This window comes from Nematolebias whitei, chromosome 14 (genome assembly GCF_014905685.2).
Source record: "Nematolebias whitei isolate Nwh7 chromosome 14, NemWhi1, whole genome shotgun sequence".
Classification (NCBI taxonomy): Eukaryota; Metazoa; Chordata; class Actinopteri; order Cyprinodontiformes; family Rivulidae; genus Nematolebias; species Nematolebias whitei.
Window position 1 is genome coordinate 37,996,135 of NC_056511.1, and position 24,554 is coordinate 38,020,688.

General features: G+C 41.0%; 2 protein-coding genes across 2 annotated transcripts; one reads left to right on the plus strand and one right to left on the minus strand.

Annotated features, from left to right (window-relative positions):
* Window positions 1-3,080: 3,080 nt before the first annotated feature.
* LOC119420140 (short transient receptor potential channel 2) lies at window positions 3,081-11,983 on the plus strand. The gene is made up of 13 exons (XM_037687519.1): window positions 3,081-3,122; window positions 3,408-4,100; window positions 4,180-4,380; window positions 4,466-4,630; window positions 4,725-4,899; window positions 7,101-7,301; window positions 7,386-7,548; window positions 7,655-7,747; window positions 7,975-8,167; window positions 8,572-8,699; window positions 8,793-8,865; window positions 8,965-9,082; window positions 10,856-11,983. The coding sequence occupies exons 1-13, from the start codon at window positions 3,108-3,110 to the stop codon at window positions 11,701-11,703; spliced, it is 3,066 nt and encodes a 1,021-aa protein (XP_037543447.1). The 5' UTR covers window positions 3,081-3,107; the 3' UTR covers window positions 11,704-11,983.
* Window positions 11,984-13,797: 1,814 nt separating this feature from the next.
* On the minus strand, window positions 13,798-23,323 carry LOC119420142 (ribonucleoside-diphosphate reductase large subunit). Its single transcript, XM_037687520.1, has 19 exons — window positions 23,291-23,323; window positions 21,613-21,701; window positions 21,352-21,529; window positions 21,164-21,264; window positions 20,022-20,081; window positions 19,910-19,949; window positions 19,652-19,814; window positions 19,388-19,529; window positions 18,375-18,458; window positions 18,097-18,258; window positions 17,937-18,016; window positions 17,649-17,850; window positions 16,932-17,081; window positions 16,631-16,852; window positions 16,469-16,545; window positions 16,254-16,389; window positions 14,769-14,864; window positions 14,488-14,676; window positions 13,798-14,001 (listed from the first exon to the last, which is right to left on the minus strand). The coding sequence occupies exons 1-19, from the start codon at window positions 23,307-23,309 to the stop codon at window positions 13,816-13,818; spliced, it is 2,376 nt and encodes a 791-aa protein (XP_037543448.1). The 5' UTR covers window positions 23,310-23,323; the 3' UTR covers window positions 13,798-13,815.
* Window positions 23,324-24,554: the final 1,231 nt, after the last annotated feature.

Sequence of the window (24,554 nt, forward strand, 5' to 3'; positions counted from 1 at the left end):
ACGAAAAGAGCAAAGCTACCACGAGGAAAGTGATGGAGTTCATGGCATTAGACAACCAGCCATTTTCAGTCGTTGAGGACAAAGGTTTTAGAAGCTTGATGCAGCACGTGTGCCCACGATATAATATGCCGAGTCGGAAATATTTTTCTGATGTTGCATTACCGGAGTTGTTCAGCCAAGTTTCGAGAGACACCCGCAGCCTGCTAAAAGCTAATACAAATACACTCAGCTTTACAACAGACATCTGGACTTCTGATGTAAGTTTAATGTCCATGTTAAGTTTTACTGCACAGTGGATTGACGAACAGTTCGAACGTCATCAATTACTCTTAAACTGTAAAGAAATGGCAGGGTCTCACACTGCGGCCAATTTATCAGCAGAGTTTAAGGCGATGCTGAATCACTGGGAAATCGATCATGGAAGAGTTCACGTTGTTTTACGGGATAATGCTCGTAATATGGCCAAAGCGCTGGATGATATCAACCTGAAAAGTTTACCCTGCCTGGCACACACACTGCAACTGGTTGTAAATGAGGGACAGCTGGCGCAGCGCAGCATCACAGACATGGTGGCAACAGGAAGGAGAATTGTTGGACATTTTAAGCATTCATCACTTGCCTATTCCCGACTTTATGACATACAGACACAGTTAGGTCAACCCAGGAAACGATTACAGCAAGACGTTTCAACGAGGTGGAACAGCACAGTCTACATGCTGCAGTCGCTGTTGGAGCAGAGACGTGCTATTGGCGTGTATGCTGCTGAGCACGAGTTACCAGCCACACTCACAGCACACCAGTGGGAGCTACTGGACAATGTGCTCACCATTCTTGCACCTTTTGAGGAACTCACAAAGGAGATTAGCTCATCAACAGCTACAGCAGCAGATGTCATCCCAGCCATCACTGCACTCAAGCGGATTTTGGAGAGGCAAGCGAGCACAGACCGTGGCGTGGGTACAGCCAAAGCTACGCTGCTGGAGGCTGTTGTGAGAAGATTCAGCAACATTGAGCATGAGCCCCTGTACAGCTTGGCCACTGTTCTGGATCCAAGGCAAGTAACTATTAACATTCTATTTTAGCCATAATGACTTTTAGCCTACTGCTATATTTCAACAAACATTTAAATTAAATTAAAAATAAAAATTTATTGATTGAAATGCATTTCTTTATTTACATGCAAGTCATAAAAACTGTTAATGTATACAAAACACAATGATTGACCCATCTTTCTTTGTTTATGCAAAACAAGGTACAAGAATCGCTACTTCTCAGCAGAGGTGAAAGATGACGTGAAACTGCTCCTTTTGACCAAACTTGCAGAGGGGGAGACCAGATGCACACCTGCTGCAGGAACATCCTCTGAAGTGGGACCTCCTGCTATAGATGAACCTGCAGCCAAAAGGCGTAGTCTACTGTTTGCAGCTCACGACGAAATCTTAAAGGAGAACATTGAACAGGAGCAACAGCTGGCCAGCCCTTCAGCTATGCAGGTACAGAACTACCTATCTGAGGTTCCTGTCGAAAGGAGCCAGGACCCATTGGTCTACTGGAAGATCAATGAAAATCGTTTCCCTCATCTTGCTCTACTTGCCCGAACCTATCTCTCTGCCCCATGCACAAGCGTTGAAAGCGAGCGCCTGTTTAGCTTGGCTGGACATGTAGTAGATGAGAAAAGAAGTCGCCTGTCTGGTGACAAAGCAGAAATGCTTTTGTTCATCAAGAAAAACCTGCCACTAATGAAAGTGACTGGAATAAGTCTGTGAGAACTAACTTACCAGTGTTAGTTCTTATTACCCACTGACTTGAAAATGTTACACTTGTTGCATTATCTTTTTTTTTTTTTAAATGTAACAAGTGAAAGAGTTGAAGGAACTGAACATTTTTTTTTAGTTAATTTTATAGTTTTAACAAAAATTGTGTAAACTTCATTTATATTTCAGAATACTACCTCATGACAAGTTAAAACAACAAGTTTGTATTGTTTCTAGGGTATTTTTCAAGGGTATGTTTTACAATAAAATAAGATTGGTAAATTGAAGGTGCATTGTGATCTTGTAACACCTGACACTGTTGCTTATAAAAAAAAATCGGTATCGGCCAAAATCGGAATCGGCAGTTCAGACTTTCAAAAAATCGGTGATCGGTGATCGGCCTGAAAATTGAAATCGGTGCACCCCTAATTTCAACTTAAATAGGAGTTTTTCAACTTTATATGTGCAGAAACTGCAGCAAATTGGGCCTATGTAAGATTGCAGCATACTTAGTTATATAATATATTATTGTTGCATTTGTAACAAAATTTCATTTTATTTTATTTAAAACTATAATTTTAAACCAGGATGAAAACAATACTGACATAATACTTAGGATGTCTAGGCCAGATGTGTTTGTTTTGTTGCCTCAACGCAATAATGTTTAATTTACTTATATGGTATTGTAGATATATTGCAGGATTAGCACAGAAATATAAGTCTAATTGGTTATAGTTAACTCAGACCAAACTCGGAATAAAAAAAAACCTCTTCAGTACTTTTGTCTGTCAAAAAACAGGTGACGCTAAATGAATCCGTAAACCAAGTTTACAGAAACCATAAAGATGTTTCCAAATAACATAAAAAAAAAACCCATAATTTTAATTGCTAAGCAATAATCTTGAGAGAATAAGAAGTAAAATTAATTAAGGATTTTTTTCCTTGCAGCTGCTTGTTTTTCTGTGATGAACTCCCTCCAGCTCCTCCGGGAGACGGTGACAGCTGCTTTAATTGTATTGTGGCTTCTGTTACCAGCGAGGAGACCTGAGATGATTCCTGTTTGAAAGCAGAAACAGTTTCAGCTCAGCTGAGCATGAAACTGTTCGAACAGGTTACGTTTTAATTGGTCTGCCCCCCCGGGGGTGCACTGAGTTGTGTTATTAACTTCATTGATGCTGATGAATCCATCCAGTCAGGTGCGTGAGCAAGATCACCAAAGTGCTCAGTTCTCTTATTAAACGGACAATATCGGACTCGTTTACGTTCATCTCCAAAGTTCAAAACAGCTGGTAAAGACAAATTTCAGGTCTCCCAAAGACAGAGAGAGCATCAACTTTTGGATTGTCTGTCAGAATGGAAAAACTCACGGTAAGTAGCGTTCTATTCATATGTTTTAGGAAATAAGATCTAAACCTACTGTGCTCAAAATATGCTTATAACAGCTTAATTTTGGTATTAACCTGGGTTTTTATTCCTTATTTGTCATTATGTCCAACCATCTTTTATTTTTCAAACTTAATTTTTTTATTAAAAGTTGATCTGCTTCTTGTTTCTACAAGAAGAAATGCAGTTTGCCAGGTCTCAGAATAAAGTCAAGGTTTTATACAGTGTATGAAAATTGTGCTGACACTGCTGCTGGTTTTGTTTCCTCAGCCAGAACAATGGCGCGAGATAATGAACAAGAAGATGCGCTTCCCTCCGGAGCTCCTCAACGCCATCCAGGAAGGGAGGATCGAGCTACTGAGTGGGCTGCTGAAGACGGGAGACGGCATCATCCGCCAGCTGGATGAATCTGAGGATCGCCAGTGGAGGGAGGCTCTCAATCTCTCCATCCGCCTGGGCAGCGAGGATGCCATGGACGCCCTCCTGCTGGGGGTCAAGTTCGACTTCAGGCAGATTCATGAGGCCCTGCTGGTCGCTGTGGACACCAACCAGCCCACAGTGGTGAAGCGTCTGTTGGATCGTTTGGACCAGGAGAAGGGCAACAAAATGGATGTCAGATCCTTCTCCCAGGCTATTTTTGACCGCTCCATTGACAACTCCCAGTTTGCCCCTGGTGTGACCCCTTTGACCCTAGCCTGTCAGAAAGACCTGTATGACATAGTCACCATGCTCACCCAGAAAGGTCACGGCATCCCGTGGCCACACAAGATCTCCTGTACCTGTCTGGAGTGTCGCAATGGTCGGCAGTACGACCTGCTCAAGTTCTCCTTGTCTCGCATCAACACCTATCGTGGCATCGCCAGCCGAGCCTACCTGTCCATCACCTCTGATGATGCCATGCTCAGCGCTTTTAGTCTCAGCAAAGAGCTCCGCAAGCTGTCACAAAAGGAGCCCGAGTTCAAGGTGGGGAGAAACTCTGAGAGAACTCTGTTCACTGTTCATGTTGGGTGTCTAACTCGACTGTGGCACTTCTCCCCTGCAGCCTCAATACCTGAGCCTTGAGGAGCTCTGTCAGGAGTTTGCCGTGGAGTTGTTGGGGATGTGCCGCAACCAGAGCGAGGTTTCCACAATCCTGAACAGCTGCGGAGACGAGAGTCGGGATTCCTTGGACGAGCAGGCGTTTGAGGAGGGAATACCCACTCTGTCTCGTTTGAGGCTCGCTGTCAACTACAACCAGAAGCAGGTAGACTAATCAAGATACTGACATAAGCAATAAAATACACAAACTGTGTCAATCCTTATTTTTATACCTCATTGTGTTTGTCTAGTTTGTAGCGCACCCGATCTGCCAGCAGGTTCTGTCATCGATTTGGTGTGGGACTCTATCAGGCTGGAGAGGCAGCAGGACAGCCTGGAAGCTCTTGGTCTCCATTGGGATCTTTTTTACCATGCCCTTTCTTTGCCTCATTTACTGGATAGCACCAAAGTCAAAGGTCACATAAAAACTGTTGAACCTAGAGTCAAAAATAAACCCTGTTAGCGTAACGTTTGGTCATAAAAGGTTGACGGGTCTTGTTTTCTCTCCAGCCTGGACAGTTGCTTAAGATTCCTGTTATTAAGTTCCTCCTTCATTCTGCATCCTACCTGTGGTTTATCATCACTTTGCTCGGAGAGTCAATAACCATGGAGATGTACCGGGACAAGTTTGCTTCCCGGGAGCAGAACATCCTGCACAGCTCCTTCCACATGGTGTGGGTGGTCGGTAGGTTCTCTCTGCCTGATTTAACTCTCCAAAACTGCTTGAGAAAGACAAGGAGTTAGAAAAAAATCATCAGAAATAATCACTCAGGAGTCCAACATTTGACAAAATGTATGACAAAGATCCTTGCAAGGACGGAGATATTGCTTTTACATTCAAATGCATGTCACCCTCCAAATCTAACAGTGTTGCTCTTTCAGTATGAGCAATATCTTTGACAACAGCAGAGACAATTATTTATATATTCCAAGCTGAACTTAGCTGAAGCGAGATTTCCAGCTGGCAGATGTTCTTATCACGGTTTTGTCGTGTCTAGCTGAAGAGTATGCAGCTGGTTTGAGTTTAACTTTATAGAAACATAGTATAATAAAAGAATAAAGTTATAGAAAAAGAAAATTCAAAACAAAAGCAAGCAGAGAAAAAAAAAGGAACGGTAGTAAAGTGCACGTTCAAAGGAGTGGGTAGAAGTATAAACTTATTCTTACACCCACCCCTCTTACAGCTATATAGCATCATCCAATAATTTACTTTTCATGGTAACTTGGTTATAACATTCTTTTTTAGTATTTTATATATCCATATCTATAACTGGTACAATGCATTCATATTTGCATGCCATTATGATCAAGCATCAATCATTTTTTAATATGTTAAAATAATTTTTAGATCAATATGCCACAATGCAGTAATAATTGATAAATTCATTAATTGTTAACATCGATAATTGTAGTAATATCAGTCATTATTCCCCATATTGATATGCAGTGATGACCATCTTGACGTTTTAAACTGTTTAATGTTTGGACATTGCTTGATTTCCATGCTTAAACCATTCTACAGCTTCATCCCGTGTACTGATATACTAAAGCTTTTTCTTGTGGTTCTGAATTTTAAAGTTTTAAATTCACCTTTATCCCTTAAATTATAAAGTCCTTCTCGTTTGAGAAAAGATTTTGAATGTTTCCTGGTAAGGAATTGTTTTTTGCTTTTAACAAGATAATAGCTGTAATTCCACAGTGTCAACAAATTTTAGCAGCTTAGATTTTCTGAATCATATGTTTATATGACCCAAATAACCGACCTTATTGATTTTTCTTATTGCTCATTTTTGCTATTTTTTATTAATGACTGTAGTGAAGTTCTGCAGTTGTTGAGTCATGACTCTGCACAATAACTCAAATGAGGTAGGACTATGGAACAGTAAAATATGTGGAGAGCTGTTTCCTCCAGGACATGTTTGGCTTTATTTAAAATAAATAGACTTTTTGATAGTTTACTTTGTATATATCTAATATGAGGTTTCCATGTTATTTTATCATCAATAATGATCCCAAGAAATCTATAATCATTTACTCTTTCAATGTTTACACCATATATCTTTATTTAGATTTCTTTATTTAAACTACTATTCTGAAATAGCATTATTTTTGTTTTGGCCAGATTTAAGGACAACTTATTCTCATCAAACCATAATTTCAGTTTATTCATAGTTTTAGTTACATCATTAAGCAACTGCTCCATATCATCTCTAACAAAAAAGGCATTTGGGCCATCTGCAAATAAAACAGTTTTCATATTTTATATAGCATAGGTCATTTATGTAAATAATAAATAATGTAGGCCCCAACAATGAACCCTGAGGAACCCCACAAGCAATGTCCAATGGTTACATGTGAAAGAAAGTAAACAGACAAAATACTATGACTTGGTACAAAGTTTAACACAGTATAAAAACACTCAGACTTTATCCAACATTTTTCAGTCAGGTCATCTGATGAAGCCTTCGATCCGGAAGGCTTCATCAGATGACCTGACTGAAAAATGTTGGATTGTATACCTGGATTATCGAGCATGGACTTTGCTGTTTTCAACCAGTTTGACACGACTGTCAATAAGGAAGAGGGCCAGCAATGGAGGAGGGGGTGTACCAAAGAGACCATCTTATCACAAGCAAAACTGGTTTGTTCCACTTTAGAGTAAGCTGTTGGGGGAAGAATCAGTTTTGTTGCGCGTTTCCTTGACTGATGAAGCCTTCTGGATCGAAGGTGAAATGTTTCAGCACAACAACAAAAAACCGTCCAGATGACCTGACTGAAAAATGTTGGCTTGTATACCTGGATTATTGAGCATGGACTTTGTTGTTACTCAGACTTTATGTTTTTCCATCACAAGGATACAGGTTCATACTTGGCTTTTTCATTTAGGCTTCTTCTGGTATGAGTGTAAAGAGGTGTGGATCGAAGGACTACGCAGTTACTTCCTAGACTGGTGGAATTGTCTGGACGTGATGGTGCTCAGCATGTACTTGGCGTCCTTTTCACTGCGAGTGCTCATCCTGCTCAAAGGCTACTTCCTGTGCCAGGATCAGAGCAGCAATGAGGACTGCGTCTACTTCACTCAGACTGGTGAGAAGAAAACACCTTGAGTTCATCCAAAAGGGTCATTAGAAGGTATTCACGCTCAGCTGCTCTGTTTTTTGTATGCGTCAGTGCGTGAGGAGTGGCGTCAGGAGGACCCGCAGCTGCTTTCTGAGGTGCTGTTTGCTGTGACCAGCATGCTGAGCTTCACCCGGCTTGCATACATCCTGCCAGCCCATGAGTCACTGGGAACGCTGCAGATCTCCATAGGGAAGATGATTGATGACATGATGAGGTAACAGCATCACTATGCCTGCATATTATTGAGTAAACCACCACTTTGGAGGAGAATTCAGGGCACATGACAGCAGAATGCAAATGGCTTTTCTTTTCTTTTATAGATTTATGTTCATACTGATGATAATCGGGACGGCCTTCCTCTGTGGCATCAACAACGTCTACGTTCCTTACGTCATCTCTCCACGGCTTGGCAGGTTCGAGTTGCTGTTTGAGATCGGTCACTAGGTTTGTTTCAGGGCTGTGATGAGGTGAACGCAACAACAACATGTTGGTTTGAATCTCATCTCTGCTGCAGTGACCTTAAAGCTGTCAGTCCTATAGAACCTAATTTGCGTGGTTTGCCTCCATTGAGACTTTTATTATGAATTTTACATTAAAAATCTCTACACTCTCACCCTGATGTTCCTCTGTGCCATTCCAGATTTAATGAGACCTTCAAGTTCTTGTACTGGACCATGTTTGGGGTGGCCAACCAGGACTACGTGGACATGCCTCAGTATGTCTTGGCGGAGTTTGTGGGAAGGATTCTTTACGGTATCTTCACCCTTGTCATCGTCATTGTCCTCCTCAACATGCTCATTGCTATGATCACCAACTCCTTTCAGAAAATTGAGGTAATTCTTGCCCGCTGCCATGAAACATGGATGACCGTGTGTCTGTGTTCATTTGTCTGTTAGCAAAATATCTCATGAACCAGTGGACGGATTTTAATGAAACTTTCAGAACATATTTAACGAATGTACATTTTCATCTGATTAACTTTTTAAAACTATCCCATTTATAATGGCCACCACAGCTAACTGATACTAGCTGTTGCAAAAATGGCTATAGCTAACATTTGGTGTGGTAGTAGCTGGCAGATTTCCCGAACACATACTCTTCGCATTAACAGATTGCACAAGATCTTTGTTTAAAACGTTGGTATGCAAGGCAGTGGGCGATTTGCATTTCTTCATTCGTTAGATATGTATGCGTTGTAAAATCAACAATGTCAGAGTGAATCGTTGGTTTATGACAGGATGACGCAGATGTTGAATGGAAATTTGCCAGGTCGAAGCTGTACCTCAGTTACTTCAGAGAGGGCCTCACTATGCCTGTGCCTTTCAACATCATTCCTTCTCCCAAAGCCGTGTTTTACATTTTAAGGTAAGCAGCAATTATTCAGCACCTTTAAATTGTTAAATATTGTACCTTACTGTTTTCTTTCTTGAATAAAATCCACTTCAAATTATGTTCAAGGGGCATCTTCAGACGAATCTGCTGCTGCTGTAAATCTAATTCAGAGCAAAAATATCCCCCTCTAGCCTCTATGGTGAGTGATGGACAATGCTCTAAATGATGTGCAACCTTTTTGCTTGTTGCCGTCTTTGTTGCCTTAAAGTACTTCATGTGAATGCATTTTGTTAAAAAGTCCAGCGATAAGGGCACCGAGGACAGTCAGCTGCCTTACCGGCAGCAAGTGATCAGAGCTCTGGTGCAGCGCTACATCGAGTCAGCCCGCAGGGAGTTTGAGGAGACCAAAAGAAAAGGTAACCCTTAATCAGGCAAAAAACAAACCGTCAATGTTTATGAAGATAAATTGGTCTCAAAAGTAGTCACATACACATACGAGGATTTTATACACACAATAAGGTCCGCAAGCATTTTTTTCCCACCATCACGTGCGATGCTGGAGCTAGGGGGTGGCCAATGGAGGCCTTGGCCACCATACAGTAATCTTTGACCACCCCAATCATTTGAGGAAACTATACTTATAAGCATCAAAGTTCATGCACAATAATCCAGGTTAAAATCCAGCAAAGTTCATTGAGGTCATCTGGATGGTTTCTTTTTTTTTTTTTTGAGATGTTTCGTCTTTCATCCAAAGGACTTCAGTCTGAGGAGCCACAACAAACTCAGTCCACAAGCAGCACACTCACATAGTGGACCAAACAGTTTGATGGTGATGAGATGTTTCTGGGGCCCGCCCAGTCGACTCCTCTGAGGCAGCCATAGCCAAAGTGGTTACTACTGTACTTATACATTTGTCGCTGTTGTCCATTGTTGTCGTCTTTCTTTGCTGAAATCAGGTCTCTCTTGTAAATGAGTCCTCAAGGCTCAATGGGATTTAGCTGTCTAAATAAAGGTTGAATGAATTTAAGCAATATAAAAACTAGAAAAAAACCCAGTTTATTCATTTGATAGGGATTACCAGCTTCCGGTGGCCATCTTGGATTTTGACATGGCAACACAATTTTCAGTTGTGACCTTTCTTAAAACTAGATGTAGCCACACGCCAAAATGGAAGTCGGTATCTTGCTTCTTTTCCAAGTTATGTTCAAAATAGGCACTGATGGACTTAAAATTATTTAATTCAAAATATATATATATATTAATTTTACAACAAAAAAATTTAAATTGTTAGCTAATTAGGTAAAAATGAACAGAGTAAAATGATTTACATAACGTTAAGATTTTTATTTCATACATTTATTTAAATACATTCATACCTCACTAAGCTTGTTAGGATGTTCTGGTTTATTTGTCTTTTCCTGGGTTTGATCTCTCATGATCATAGTTTAGTTGATCAGCAGGGGATTTTATTGCAAACCACCATCTTGTAGCAGTTTGTTTCTTGACTGAATAAATGTGCCTAATTATCATTTTGCCGGTACAAAAATACATGTATTATTGCATTGTTCTATATTGCATTATACAATTAACGACACAAGAGATCACACAGTAAGTGTTGTCATGAGTGGCGCAACAGTGTTATCAGGTAGTTGCTGAAGTGTCTAGCTGTCAGTGAAAACAATGAGTGAAGACCATAAAACACAGAGGATACATCATAGTTATGGTGCAAAAATTTTGTAGTTAACAGAAATAATCTGAAAGGAGCACAAAACAGCTGGAAAAACAGCTGAAAGTAGCTGAAAGTACTGGTAGCTGGAAAAAGTTTAAATTTGCAGAAAGAAGCTGAAGCAGAACAAAATGTGAAAGGATCAGTAAAAGGTTGTGAACGGATCTAAAGATGTGAAGGATGTAAAATGAGCTCGATTCATTTTTTATGAGACGAAAAAATGCTGAATATTTCAAAAAGCTAAAGTTGCACCAATACCAAAAGTCATAGCACCCTTCTCGTGAACAAGCTGAACGTTTTTTTTATACGATTTGTTGAAATAGACAAAAACACGAGAAAGAAGCCGAACATGTGTGGAAGAAAAAGGGTCACAATAGTGTGAACGCTTCATAAACATTCACACTGTTATATAATGCTGGGTGCTGAACTGCTGCGGTGTAATTAATGTTTTTCTTTCCTTTAGACATTGGAAATAGGATCACCGAGCTGAACAAAGCAGTCTCCAGGATGCACGGTGAAATGAAGGTGATCCAGCAGCTGCTGGTGGCTGAAGGACACGTTTCAAGCGACGCTCTGTCCAGAGATGGCACCTCTGTTCTGGGGAAATACATCATTGGGGCCAAGAACAACTTCAGAGGTTTCAGCAGCAGACAGGACGACAAAAACACATCCCTCAAAGTGACCGTGCACCACGGAGGGGAAAGGGCCGATTCAGACGCACAACAGGAGACGGACAAACAACTGAGTCAGCTGGATGAGTGTGAAGAAACGCCGACGCAGGACTGTGAGGTGGCCAAGATGGAGGAAGGGCGAGCGAAATCCAAGCAGGGAGACGAGAACAGGGAGCACGAGGAAGAAAATCAAAGTGAAAATGGTGATGAAGAGGAGGCCGCTGGAGGGAGAAGTTTAGAGACAGTAGAAGAGAAAGCGGAGAGCACACAGGGTGAGGCAGACAAGAGTGAAGAGGAGTTTAACTCGGGGTCAAAGGTGACAGACACACACACTGAGACGACGCCCGAGCACGTGGAGGGCGCCACGGTCAGCTGTGAAACGACAGACACCAAGAAAATAATCAAGTTCAACGACATGGAGCTGAAGGAGAGGGAGGTGGGATGGACGAAGGGGAAAAGGTTTGGGAGCAATGTGAGGGAGAGAGACGGACAGAACGGAAACAAGGAAGTGGTTCCGTCTCCGACAGGAAGCAGCAGCTCACACGACACGGGCTTCGGCTCTCAGGAGGGGGTCGGAGCCATCGACGGGAGTGAACCCTTAAACACGGAGACTTGCTGGGTCAGGATGTCCCAGACCTGATGGTTTGATTCACTTGGAAATATAAAAGTGCACACCAGCAAATAAATGTCACAGCGCACGCAGGCAATCAGAAACACGTAGGTCCTAAAATATTTGAACATAGGGTGACCTAAAATGACCCCAGCCCCTGTTTAACAGGACAGAAAGGAGCAAGAAAAATCAATAAAACAACAACTAAATCTGCACGTGTGCAGTTTGGAAAATAAACCACTCGTTAAACTCGAGTCAGTGGTTTTTAAAGGAATGCACGTCACCCGCCGCCTTGAACGCCGGTTTATAACTAAAGAGCACAGGATGAAGGTTTTAGTCAAACCTTAAAAATAACAGGAAGTGCAATCTCATTTAAAAAAATCCTGTTTAGTGTTTTACATAGTTTTATAATGTAGCTTGTTTTTATATCATTTTTAAATTTAGTTTTCATTTTATACGATTGTCTATTGTTGTCAGTAACTCATCTGTGTTCTTTGTTTAAAACGGGTCTCTGTTGTACAAGAGTCCTCGAGGCTCGATGAGACTAACCTGTAGAAATAAAGGTTGGAAGAAAAAGCAGAAGTTGTGAATGATCCTCGGCTACTTTCACACTAAACCTCAGCGCAGTGCCTGTAACACTAGCTGAGGTTTAGCCATTTTTTGTGTTTCCTAAGTTCAGTTAGCTGTGGTGGCCATTTTGAAGAGGCCAACTCCAAAAGTTAATGGACTTCCAGTTATCAGCTCCTGCAAGTTTAATGAAAATCCATCCAGTGGTTCATGAGATATTTTGCTGACAGAGCGAGCTTCAAATAGTGGCTAATTTTAATAAAGATCTTGCACAATGTGTTAACAGACACACACAAACTAAACCATCATCGTCCACCTTCGCCCTCTGGCAGTGGGCGACTATGATTAACTGATACTTTAAAGTCTTTACCTGAAATTTAAACATTTCCTAAAATATTGAACATATGGAGGGTGGAATGTAACAAAATTAAACGTATCTCTTAATTATTAAATAAATTGTACCTTTTAAATTCTTTATTTCATCATTTTTGTCACATTCCAACCTCCAGTGCATTTTCTGCTATTATTATTAATAATAATAGAAAATGTAGAACTGTCTGTACGCATCAAAATGACAGTTTGTGATTTTTCACCTAATAAAACCTTTTATGGCTTTATTAAAAAATAAAGTAGTTGCAATATGAGTGCGGCATTTTAGATATGCTGGTTTGTTAAATATATTTGTTTTTTTCAGTTTGCTTCATAAAACAAGTCAAATAATTGAGAATCTTTTGGCGTTTTTACGTCTCGGGGGTCACAAGTTGATCGAGTTCACGAACAAATGTCGCTCGTTTCTTCTCAACAATCCAGCTGAACTTGTGGGTGCTGCTGAGCGACGGAGCAGGTCTCAGCTTGTTTAACACATTCTGCCCCCCCTCCCTCCATGAGGCAATATTCACAAACACATCAGGTCATTAATTTCTCACCTGCTGCATCATCTGTCCCTGGGACTCTCTACATTTTAACTGGAGCAATAAACAAATTAATAAAATTAACAATGCTGCCTTTTTTGTTCCCGCTTTTAATTTGAAGGCAGACAGCTGCAGCCGGAGACAAACATTTATACACAAGAATATTTTATTCATCTTTCTGCCGTGTGTTACCAGTTAACATGTAAAAAACAACCCAAGGGGAAAAATAAACTTTTCCTACTTCTCATTTCCAAACAAAAAAAATATTAAAAGCAACAAGCTGTTTGTTTCCACACTCCTGTTGATACTTTATAGTTTATATATAGAGTATATAAAGTTTTACTTTTGCACAACGATGAAATAAAAAGGTTAATCTAAATAACTTCACACTGACACTGAGGTATAATAATCAGATTGTTGATGTTTCCATACACTGAAAACACTCATCTTTAAAATAAAACCAAGTTACAAAACTGCAAAGACAAAAAGAGTCAATTCATCCAACCCTGTAAATTCTGTACACGAAATTTTCAGTAAACATTAAATAATAAGTACTGCAAAGACCGATCGCTTCAACACCAAGTATGAATAAAAATAGTAAAAAACAACATTTACAACATAAGCACCACAATGTTAGCCTAAAACAGTTTTCATTGGACTGGATTTAGGAGCCGCAGGCCAGGCATTCGTCTCTGTTGGTTAGAGAGCACACCATGGCTGCAGTGTTGCGCTCTCTGGCCTCTTCTTCCTCCTCTTCCTCGCCCTTCTTTAGTTTCTCCTTGTTCAGGGTGAACTGAATGGGGTTGGCTGCCGGCTTCGTTCGCAGGTAGTACATGCCAGTTTTCAGACCCTGAAGAAAATAAATAAATAAATAAATCAAGAAAGGGCCTGCATTCTTTAAAGTAATGCACATCAGCTGCTGCTGGTCATGTCAGGATTTACGACTAAAATCATCATAAATGGAGAAATGGCAGAGATATAGTAGATCTGGTCAAACACTGTGCAGATTTTTATAACAGTATCTGGCTCACAGTAAAATATGTGATGTGAACTACTCTGCACTACTACCACATCAAGCTTTAGCTCAATATCTGCAAAAGTTACTGTTGTACAGCCATTTTTGTGTTATCTAAAATCATCTTGCTGTGAAGGCCACCTCGAATTGGACCGACTCCAGAAGTTAAATAGCTGTAGATATATATCCAGTGATTACTTTCTGAAAGTTTCATTAAAATCCATCAAGTGGTTCAGGAGATATTTTGCTAACAGACAGGCAAATATATGAACGCCCACTCCCTGTTTGGCCACGATTTGTCTCCAGGTGGCTCAGACTCACCAGCTTCCAGCCGTAGAAGTGCATGCTGGTGAGTTTGCCGTAGTTTGGCTCGGCGATGTGAATGTTCAGAGACTGGCTCTGGTCGATGTAAGCGCCACGATCTGCTGCCATCTTCAGGACAGTTTTCTGGGAGATTTCCCACACGGTTTTATACAGCTGCTTCAGATCATCTGGAATCCCTCTGATGTCCTGAGTGATGTCATAAAACGTTCAGTCACAGCACAATGAGGCGTGTGATGGACGAGAAGCATCCGGAGATGATGATGATGAAGGTTCGTTACCTGGATGGAGCCGTTGTGAGCGATCAGCTGGTTCTTCATCTCCTCGTTCCACAGCCCTCTCTCTGTGAGGTTTGTCAGCAGGTGAGGATTTACAATCTGTAAGACGTGGAGGGACTGAATTATAACTTTTTCTTTTAGAAGCACAACTTCTCACAGCAGTCCTGATAAAGTTGGGATGTTGTGTAAAATATAAATAAAACTGAATGCAATAATTTAACAAATCTCAAACTCATTCAGTTCACAGTGGAACATTAAACCATCAAACGTTGAAACCAATAATCTACCATTTAGTTGGGGGGTGGAGGACATTTTTTTTGGGCAGGTCCATGTTTCCCCACCGTGAACCCTCCCCTCCTGTTAACGAGACCAGCTGCTGGAGGTTCTGTTGACCCGTTCTGGTCTGATGGAGGATTCTAGCTGCTCAACAGATCTGGGTCATTTTTGCTGGACTTTATGTTGGATGGGAGCACATGTGTATATACTTTTCTGCATTAATGCCGCCTTTGCAGATGTGTAAGCTGCCTGTGCCAGAGGCACAAATGCACCCCCATACCATCAGAGAGGCAGGCTTTTGATGTGTGCAGTAGTCTGTTGCTACTTCGCAGTCTCGCTCTTTTGCGATTCTTCAAAGTAAGATTGTACACGAGGAAAAATAAAATAAAATTTTTACCGTACTCGCATGATCGGGACGGTGGGACTGTACAGTAAAAAGTAAAAAAAAAAAAAAAAAACTTCAGACAGGTGCTGCCATTTTGTAGTTTTCTCTCAATAAGCCTACACTGTATTCCTACTCATAACTACATTTCCCAGAATGCCCTGCCCAGAAGCCTCGTTGCCTTCTGCTGAAAAACTAGAGGGAAAGTTTTGATCTGATCTGAAAAAGTTTGGCCCTTATTCATTCAGTGACTTGGGCGCCCAGCGGATGAAGACAGCTGCACAGAACCCACAGGGAACCAGACCTCCAGACTCATCGGTCAGTGAGAACCGCTTGATGGCCCACGAGGACTTCTGAGCAGGGACGTGCCGCGTTCTCTCCGGAGCCCACCATTACTACCCCGAGCCAGAGAGCCGCCTAGAACCGGCAAGGTAGGTCTGACCCAGAATCAAACCCGTTTCACTGCAGCGCTGCCTGAGGGTCTGAAGATCAGACTTTCAGTCCTGCACTTTGATTTCTCCAGATTCTGGAAATCTTTTGATTACATTATAAACTGTATTTCCCACTAAAGTACAATTTTTAGACTTTTTTTTTTTTTTTGACTCTGCCCATCTTTACTTCTGAGTGATTCAACCAAGACGCTCCTCTTTTTTTTTACCCAGTCCTCTCGCTGACCTAATTTGTTGCAAAACGCTCCTCCAGATGTTTTTTTTATTCTTACCACTTACTTTTGTTGCCCCCGTCCAAACTTTTCGCAGAACTCTTCTTGACATTTTACACAACGTCTCAGCTTTTCCAGAACAAACTAAACGCAACTCTCCTGTTCTGACCTGAAACTCTCCTGAGAGCACCCTGCGAGTGTAGATGTTGCTTGTGTACGCCTCGATCGACTCGTTGTTGCCCAGGATCTGAGCTGTGGAGGCCGTGGGCATCGGGGCTAACAGCAGGCTGTTCCTCACGCCGTGCCTGAGGACACGAGACGGACAAGCTAAAGAGGACATGCTGCATGTATGAAGACGGCGTGAAGACATTCAGGTGGACTCACTTGGCAATTTTCTCCTTCAGTGCCGTCCAGTCCCACAGGTCTGTTGGGGTTTTACCCCACATGTCGTACTGAAGGATCTGGAGAATAAAAAGCAACGTTCAGGACGTAATTCCAGATGTGTCACTGTCTCCCAGGATGGAGAGGTGTGTGTAAAAGACTCACTCCCTTGCTGACAGGACTGCCAGCGTAGGTTTCATACGTGCCGACTTCTGCTGCCAGCTCACAGCTGGCCTCCAGAGCAGCGTAGTAGATGGTCTCGAAGATCTGAATGTTGAGCAGCTGGGCCTCTGGACTTTCAAACGGATAACGCATGAGGATAAAGGCGTCAGCCAGACCCTGGACACCGATTCCAATTGGCCGGTGGCGCTTGTTAGACTTTTCAGCCTTAAAGAAAACAGGACACATGGACATTTATTTAGTGTCTGCAGGGTTAATGGAGAAGAAGAACTAAAACATCCCATACCTCCGGTACTGGGTAGAAATTGATGTCAATAATCTTGTTGAGGTTCTTGACGATGACTTTGGTAACAGATGCAAGCTTTGTGAAGTCAAAGGTCCTCTCTGAGGTGACGTACATGTTGAGGGCAATGGATGCCAGGTTACACACTGCAATCTGAGTTAAAGGCAGAACAGACCCAGATGAAAACATTACCGACACACACAGCAGCTAGTTATCTGCATAGACCGTAATTTCTGGACTATTGAGCGCACCAGAATAGAAGCCGTGCAAATAAATAAATAAAAATTGTACATATATAGGCTGCGTTCGTGTAGACCATAAGCTTAATCACACACGTCCTCAGTCTCTCTGTTGTTGTCGAAAAAAATACAGTAGCCTACCAGGAAGGAAGAGAGCCCGTTCGCCCCGTTTCATTTGTTCGACTGTGACCTGTTCAATTATTTCATTGGTCAGATCTGTTTTTTTAACCTTTATTTATACAGGTAGTCTCACTGAGTCACGAGGACCCACCCCCCAAGAGTGACGTGTATCGGGCAGCTCTGTGAGCACCCGGGTGTGACTAACCTAAATGCTTTTGGTGGCATGAAGCTCACTAGCCAGTCCTCAAAAAAAAAAAAAAAACCTGCAGCATTGTATAAGCTGTGGGGTTCAGAGCGTGTGAAAAAAGCAGTCCGGAAATTATGGTAGTAGAAACAAAAAGCTAATTCTTCTGCCTCCTACCTCATCTTCACTCGTGTACTCAACAACTTCCGTGCACAGGTTGCTGGATTTGATGGTGCCCAGGTTTTGCTGGTTGCTCTTCCTGTTGCAGGCGTCCTTGTAGAGCATGTAAGGAGTCCCGGTTTCTGTCTGCGACTCGATGATGGCGTACCACAGCTGCTGAGCCTTCACCACCCGCCTGGCCCTGCCCTCCCTCTCGTACCTAAACACCAACAGGTTCACGGGGACTGGTCAGCGTTGATAAATGTGCTGTTAGTTCAAAAATAAAGTTTGGAAAGGGTTCTTCACCGAGTGTAGAGCTCCTCGAACTCCTCCCCCCAGCAGTCGTCCAACCCTGGACATGCGCTTGGACACATCAGGGACCAGTCCTACAAGAGCGCCGGAGCAATGAGCATCTCTACACAAGATTCAGCAGCAAACTGCGAATGAGCTGAACTCTGATAGTCACCTGGTTGCGCTCCACTCGTTTCATAAAGAGGTCTGGGATCCACAAGGCAAAGAACAGGTCTCTGGCCCGCTGCTCTTCTTTCCCGGTGTTCTTCTTCAGGTCCAAAAACTCAAACACGTCCGAATGCCACGGCTCCAGGTACATGGCAAACGCACCAGGCCTCTAAGCACAGTGACGCACAAGATTAAAGCTTTGACAAAAAAAAAAAAAAAAAAAAAACAACAACCCTCAAGCAACATTTTTTTTTTAAAAACATTGTAGGAGTATCTCGTCCTCACCTTGTTGCCGCCCTGATCCACATAACGCGCCGTGTTGTTGTACACTCGCAGCATAGGAACCAGTCCGTTGGAGGTGCCATTAGTCTGAAAAACGTGTTGCTTTAATATCGATTCAGGGTTCACACTAATAGCTACTATTATTAGTCTTTAGGTACTCCTGCTACTTTCTGCTAGCCCTTTTAGCTAGTACCATATTGTCCGGCCTATAAGTCGCACCTTTTTCCATAATTTGCATACCCTGCGACTTAAGGACTTATTAGTTTTTTTCTACTTTATTAGACATATTTGGACTGATGCGACTTATACGGTGGTGCAACGTGTACAGCGGAAAATACGGTATTTAACTAAGGCTCTGCTACTTTTAGCTAGTGTTTTGATATTTTAGCTTTTTGCAAAATTAGCTTTTAGCTAGCTTTTTGCTACATTAAACTATATTTTCATTGTTTGTCAGTTATATTATATATAGTTATATTTATCCATGAAACCTGACAAATCAGTCAGTTAGCTTAAATTACAAGCTACTCTTAGAGACATAAAAATCCAAACAACTTAATTTTCTGCTTTTAAACTCAAACAAGACAGAGGTCGTCGTTTTCTAATTTTAGATTTTAGCTAACATTTTGCTACTTTTGGATTTTAGCTGGTACTCTGCTTCTTTTAACTTTAACAAGTCAACTTTTTCTGAAAATTTCAACATATCTATTCAGCACTCACTGCATCTTCACAGAAAAACACAATTCATCCAGTTAACTGGTTTAAACAACAAAAACACAATGCACTGCTTTTATATGTTGTTGTGTGAGAACGTGTTTTTAGGAGTTTATTGAATTATTGCTTTTATGGTGTTCTTTGTTTTTCTTATTTGGAGCCATGTTGAAGACAAACCTCTGTTTTACTACGGAATAGACAAAGTTATCCATCCATTATATATTTTTTAAAGCACACAAATCTAATAAAAATAAAACTACCAAATGTTTGCTTGATTTTTATCTCAGAACTGTAAATGTCCTCACCCCAGCAATGTAGCTGCCTGTAGCTCTGATGCAGCTCACTGCTACTCCAATACCTCCAGCTGATTTGGAGATGAGCGCACACTGCTTCAGCGTGTCGTAAATCCCCTCGATGCTGTCGTCTCTCATGGACAGCAAGAAACAACTGCGAAAATCCAAAGCGATTAGACTGGGAAACCAGTACTTGTAGTTTTCTCTTCTATAGTGTTAAATTTTTGCACTCTTTTTTTTTTTAAAAGACTAAACCACAAACTTTTTTCTTCCCACCTGGACAGCTGAGGTCTGCTGGTGCCTGCGTTGAACAGGGTGGGGGAGGCGTGGGTGAACCACTTCTCTGACAGCAGATTGTAGGTCTCAATAGCTGCATCGATGTCTCTTTTGTGAATCCCGACTGACACCCTCATCAGCATGTTCTGGGGTCTCTCAGCAACTGTAATAATAAATAATGTGCATTTTTAATAACTAGGAATCTTAAAAAAACAACTCAAAATCTGCACTGATTAACATTACTTTTAGAAAACCTACCTTTGCCATTAATCTTCAACAAGTATGACCGCTCAAGAGTCTGTCAGAACAAACAGGGTTAAACTAGGGTGATAATCTTTACATCTGCACAAAGATGATGGGAAAAAGGTACCTTAAAGCCGAAGAAGTTGTAGGAAAAATCTCTGTTGTAAATGATGGCAGAGTTGAGGCGCTGCAGGGACACAGAGAACGTTAAAGTCTGCTAAACTTTGATACTTAGAGAAATTGCATTTCCTGCAAAACTGCAGTGTGAATGCTTAATGCTGAAGAACTTGCTGAAAAACAGCCGACATTAGCTAAAAACGTGCTGAAATGTAGCTGAAATGGAAGAACAAGCCTAAGTTAGCAGAAGAAAGCAAAAAGAACACGTGCACAAAAATTAGGAAATTAGCTAAAATAGCTGAAAATGCAGAAAGAAGCTTAAATTACCAGAAGGAAATGGAACGAGCTGAAATGAGCAGCTAAAAGGTAGCTAAAATAGCAGAAAAAGCAGAAACTAGTAGAAAAAAGTTGAAAGGAGCATAACAAGCTGAAATTAGCATAAATAAGTTAATTAAGCTGAAAGAAGCAGAAATGAGCACAAAAAGTGGAAATTATCTGAAAAAAAAATTATTTAGGAAAAAAACAACTGAAAAGTAGCTAAAAAGGCAGAAAGACACAGGTAAATTACCAGAAGAAAGTGGAGAGCGCATTTTTGCTGAATTAGGCTGCAAAAAGTTTAAAGGAGTGCAAAAAATGTGGAATTAGCTGAAAATGCTAAAATCAGCATTAAAAACGGCTAAATAGTAGCGGAAATAGCAGAAACTTGCAGAAAAGGAGCATAACAAGCTGAAATTAGTAGAAATAATCTAAAAGGAGCATAAAACAGCTGGAAAAACAGCTGAAAGTAGCTGAAAATATGTTTAAATTTGCACAAGGAAGCTGAAAGAAGCTGAAGCAGAACAAAATGTGAAAGTAGAAGTAAAAGGCTGTAAACACATGTAAAGATGTGAAGGATGTAAAATGAGCTCAATTCATTTTCTGAGGGGAAAAAAGTAGCAGAAAAGGCTAAACATTTCAAAAAGCTAAAGTTGCACCAACACCAAAATGTCCTGAAAGAGATGAACGTTTTGATGTATGATTTGTTAAAATAGCACAAAAATTGTGGAACGAGAAAGATGCTGAAAAACGTACAGAATCTAAATGGATCACGGTAGAGTGAACGCTTCACAATCATTCGCACAATAAAGTCACAACATATCAAATGTGGCTCACAGCTTTGTTCTCCAGGACGATGTCGAGCGTCTCCTTGCAGATCATGGGCGAGTGGCGTTGATTTAAAGGGTTGACATAGTTGTACAAGTCTTCCATCACATCTTTGTAACGAAAACACAAGGAGAGGTTTATTTTAGTGCAAACGCTGACAACGAGGCGTGTCGGAGGCAAGGAAAACAAAGCCTCACCACTGAATACTTTCTTGGTCTCTTTGTGCAGGTTGGACACGGCGATCCGTGCAGCCAGGATGGCGTAGTCCGGGTGTTTGGTGGTGAGGGTGGCAGCGGTCTCTGCAGCCAGAGTGTCCAGCTCCACGGTGGTGACGCCACTGTACAGACCCTGGATCACCTTCATGGTGATCTGGGTCTGATCAAACAGAGGGAGAGACGATGATTTAATATCTTCACGTTTGCATTTCTCTTTTTGTTCGAGTGGTGGATTAAACCTACAGGGTCCACAAAGTCAGCGCTGAGTCCATAGCAGAGCTTTTGGATGCGAGATGTGATTTTATCGAAACTGACTGCCTCATGGCGCCCATCTGAAAAACAGACACAAAAAAAAAAAAAAAGCAAGAGCGTGTTTTTTTTAGTAGTTTATACTTTAGAGTATTTTGATGAAAACTTTGAATGTTACAATGAGGAAAAATATGCATTGTCTTAATATTTTATAACAGTTCAATTGATTGAAGAGAGACAGAATATAAAGTACAAACACGGACAAAAAGTATTGCAGTACACAAACATTAAAATTTGTTTTATAACTCACTGTGGAACATAAGTATTTGATGCTTGACAACCCAGACAGGACTTTAACGTCCACAGATCGGGTTTTTAAATCATTATGTGCAATTTAAAGCCCAGCTGTCCACAAAATCTATTTTATTCCATCCACTCTTTCATCATCATCAGGACCAAAGAGCTGCCAGAGGGCGGCAGGAACAAGACCGTAGACTGGCACGAGGCTGGAATGGACTACAAGATTATCAGCGAAGGCGACAGCTGCTGGTGTGACTGTTTAGAAATGAATGAAATATAAAATGCCCATCAGTCTGTAGCTTCATGCAAACGTGAGGAACAAGCCCACAGCTATATGTAAGGAGCTTGGGACTGCATTCACCAAGAACAATGGTATTGTGGGTAATGGAGTTCAATACACTGTGGCAATTGTTAAAAAATACCAACAGTGTTTTTGGTAACTGTAGCCCCCATTGGCCTTTAGGTCATTTATCTCCTCATGTGCAGCTGTGAGAGGATCCTACATCTTTTAGCTCCGGACCAAGAGCAACTGATGGTCCTTTAATGTCTTCCAGTTCTGAACAACCACAGACAGGTTGACACCTTGTCACCAAACTTCTTGCTGGTGGTCTTGGAGCTCATTCCAGAACTGTGCAGCTTTGTGGTCTTGTCCATAATGATGGAGGTTGAAACAGAAGAATCAGATTCTGAGGACAGGTGCACTTTATTATCAGGAGTGTCTGAAACTGATTAATTAATTGTTGTTCATTTATGTCACATGGGCCCCTAACCCATCTATGTTCAAGCTGAGTATCAGTGAATCAAATATTATTTAAATATTTAACCTTTAACACGTGTTTTCTGGAATTTGTTATATTTTCTCTCTACATTAAATACCGAATAATGGACTTAATTAGCAGGGGGTGGGGAGGAGATCAAATAATGATTTCCCCCACTTCATTGGCAGTTTTAATCCCATCATTAGTCCAATTTATGATTAAGATTAAATCCGTTCATTATTTATTTGGGATGAAACCCTCACTTCACCTGTGAGACGTTAGACTGCCTCAACAAAAGGAACACACCTAACTATTGTTCTGCTGCGCGCCAACGTAAAAAACAAAAATACTAACGCGCATTAAAATCACGTTTTATACGGAAATACAGTTCTATTTCATTGTTTTGCACAAAATTTCTGTGTTGTCTCCAGAAGGAAACCAAAATAACTAACCTTCCTGTGACGTGAATAAAACAACTATAATCCACAATACGCTTGTATTTATAGTAAAAAGAAAAGATATAAGCCTTAAATCGACTTTGAGAAGTGCAGAACTGCACATCTCCCGAAATGTAACTCATTCGACAAGAAATCAATCAAATTTAGCGACAATACCTCGTTTAATCACGTGCATGATGACGATGAAGCGGCTGTGTTTCTCAGACAAGAGGGTTTATTCCGTTATCCTCTCAAAAGGAGACTGGAAACAAATGAAAAAAGCGCATATAAAGTGCAGAAGCTGAAGAAGTGGACTGAATCTCAAAAGAGCGCCAACGAACCAAATTCAGCTGCACTTTGTTGTCTCGGCTGCTCAGCCAATCAGAGAAGACTTGAGGAACTTTTCAACCAATCACAATCAGAGGACGTCCCTTTACAACTTCCGGTTTAGCTACCGGTTGAAAACTGGCGGGATATGTGCTTTCACAGCAGCTGGTCTGTTTTGAAGATGACTTGCTTCTGTTTTGTTGTTTTTACTGATCCTTTTAACAATTCTTATTTTTTGTTATGTGTGTTCAAATGTTTTTTACGTTACATTTATAGCACTTTTCTGCAGCTGTGTCTGCTTTAAAGTGTTTTATAAATAAAGTTTATTGTGTTATTTATTTCCAAGCAACCTGATTGAAATTCTCATTTAATTTAAAAGTAGTTTTAATCAATAGTTCTCCAGGTTTTCAAAGCTTGTACAGTATACTTTGGCTGCTTTTTTACTCTCCAATCCAACCTGACCATAACAGCTTGTTTAAAAAATTTGGCAAATGGACAATTAGGACAAAATAATAAACTGTTAGTTGTAAACACAATTTTTAGGCAATGAACAGTATCTGAAAGTTGTATCTTTAAGAAATAGCAGAAAATAAAATCCAAAACACAGAGATAGTCAGAGTCAGAGATTCTTTATTGTTTTTATGTACACAGGGTCCCAGTTACATCCAACAATAAAAATGTAAAAGAAAAACGATAACATCTATATGAACCAAGAAAAACATCAACTAAAAATACACTAAGCACTAATAGCATAAAAACATTACGTCGAACAGCAGCACGAACATGAGCATGAGTCTGTGTGAGCAGATGAGCACGCATGAACACCTCAACATGAAACAGATCAGCAGCAACATGAAACAGATCAGCAGCAACACTGAAACACATCAGCAGCAACATGATGTGATTATCCTGGTTAGAGAGTCATGAGTCTAACAGCCTCAGGGTAGAAGCTGTTCCTCAGTCTAGTTGTTCTACACTTAATGCTCCTCAACCTCCTTCCTGAGGGGAGCGGAGCAAAAAGTGTGGGTGCTGGGTGAGTGGGGTCCTTCATGATGCAGGTTATTATTGTTTTTTTTTTTCATGATCATTATTTTTTGTTATGTGTGTTCAAATG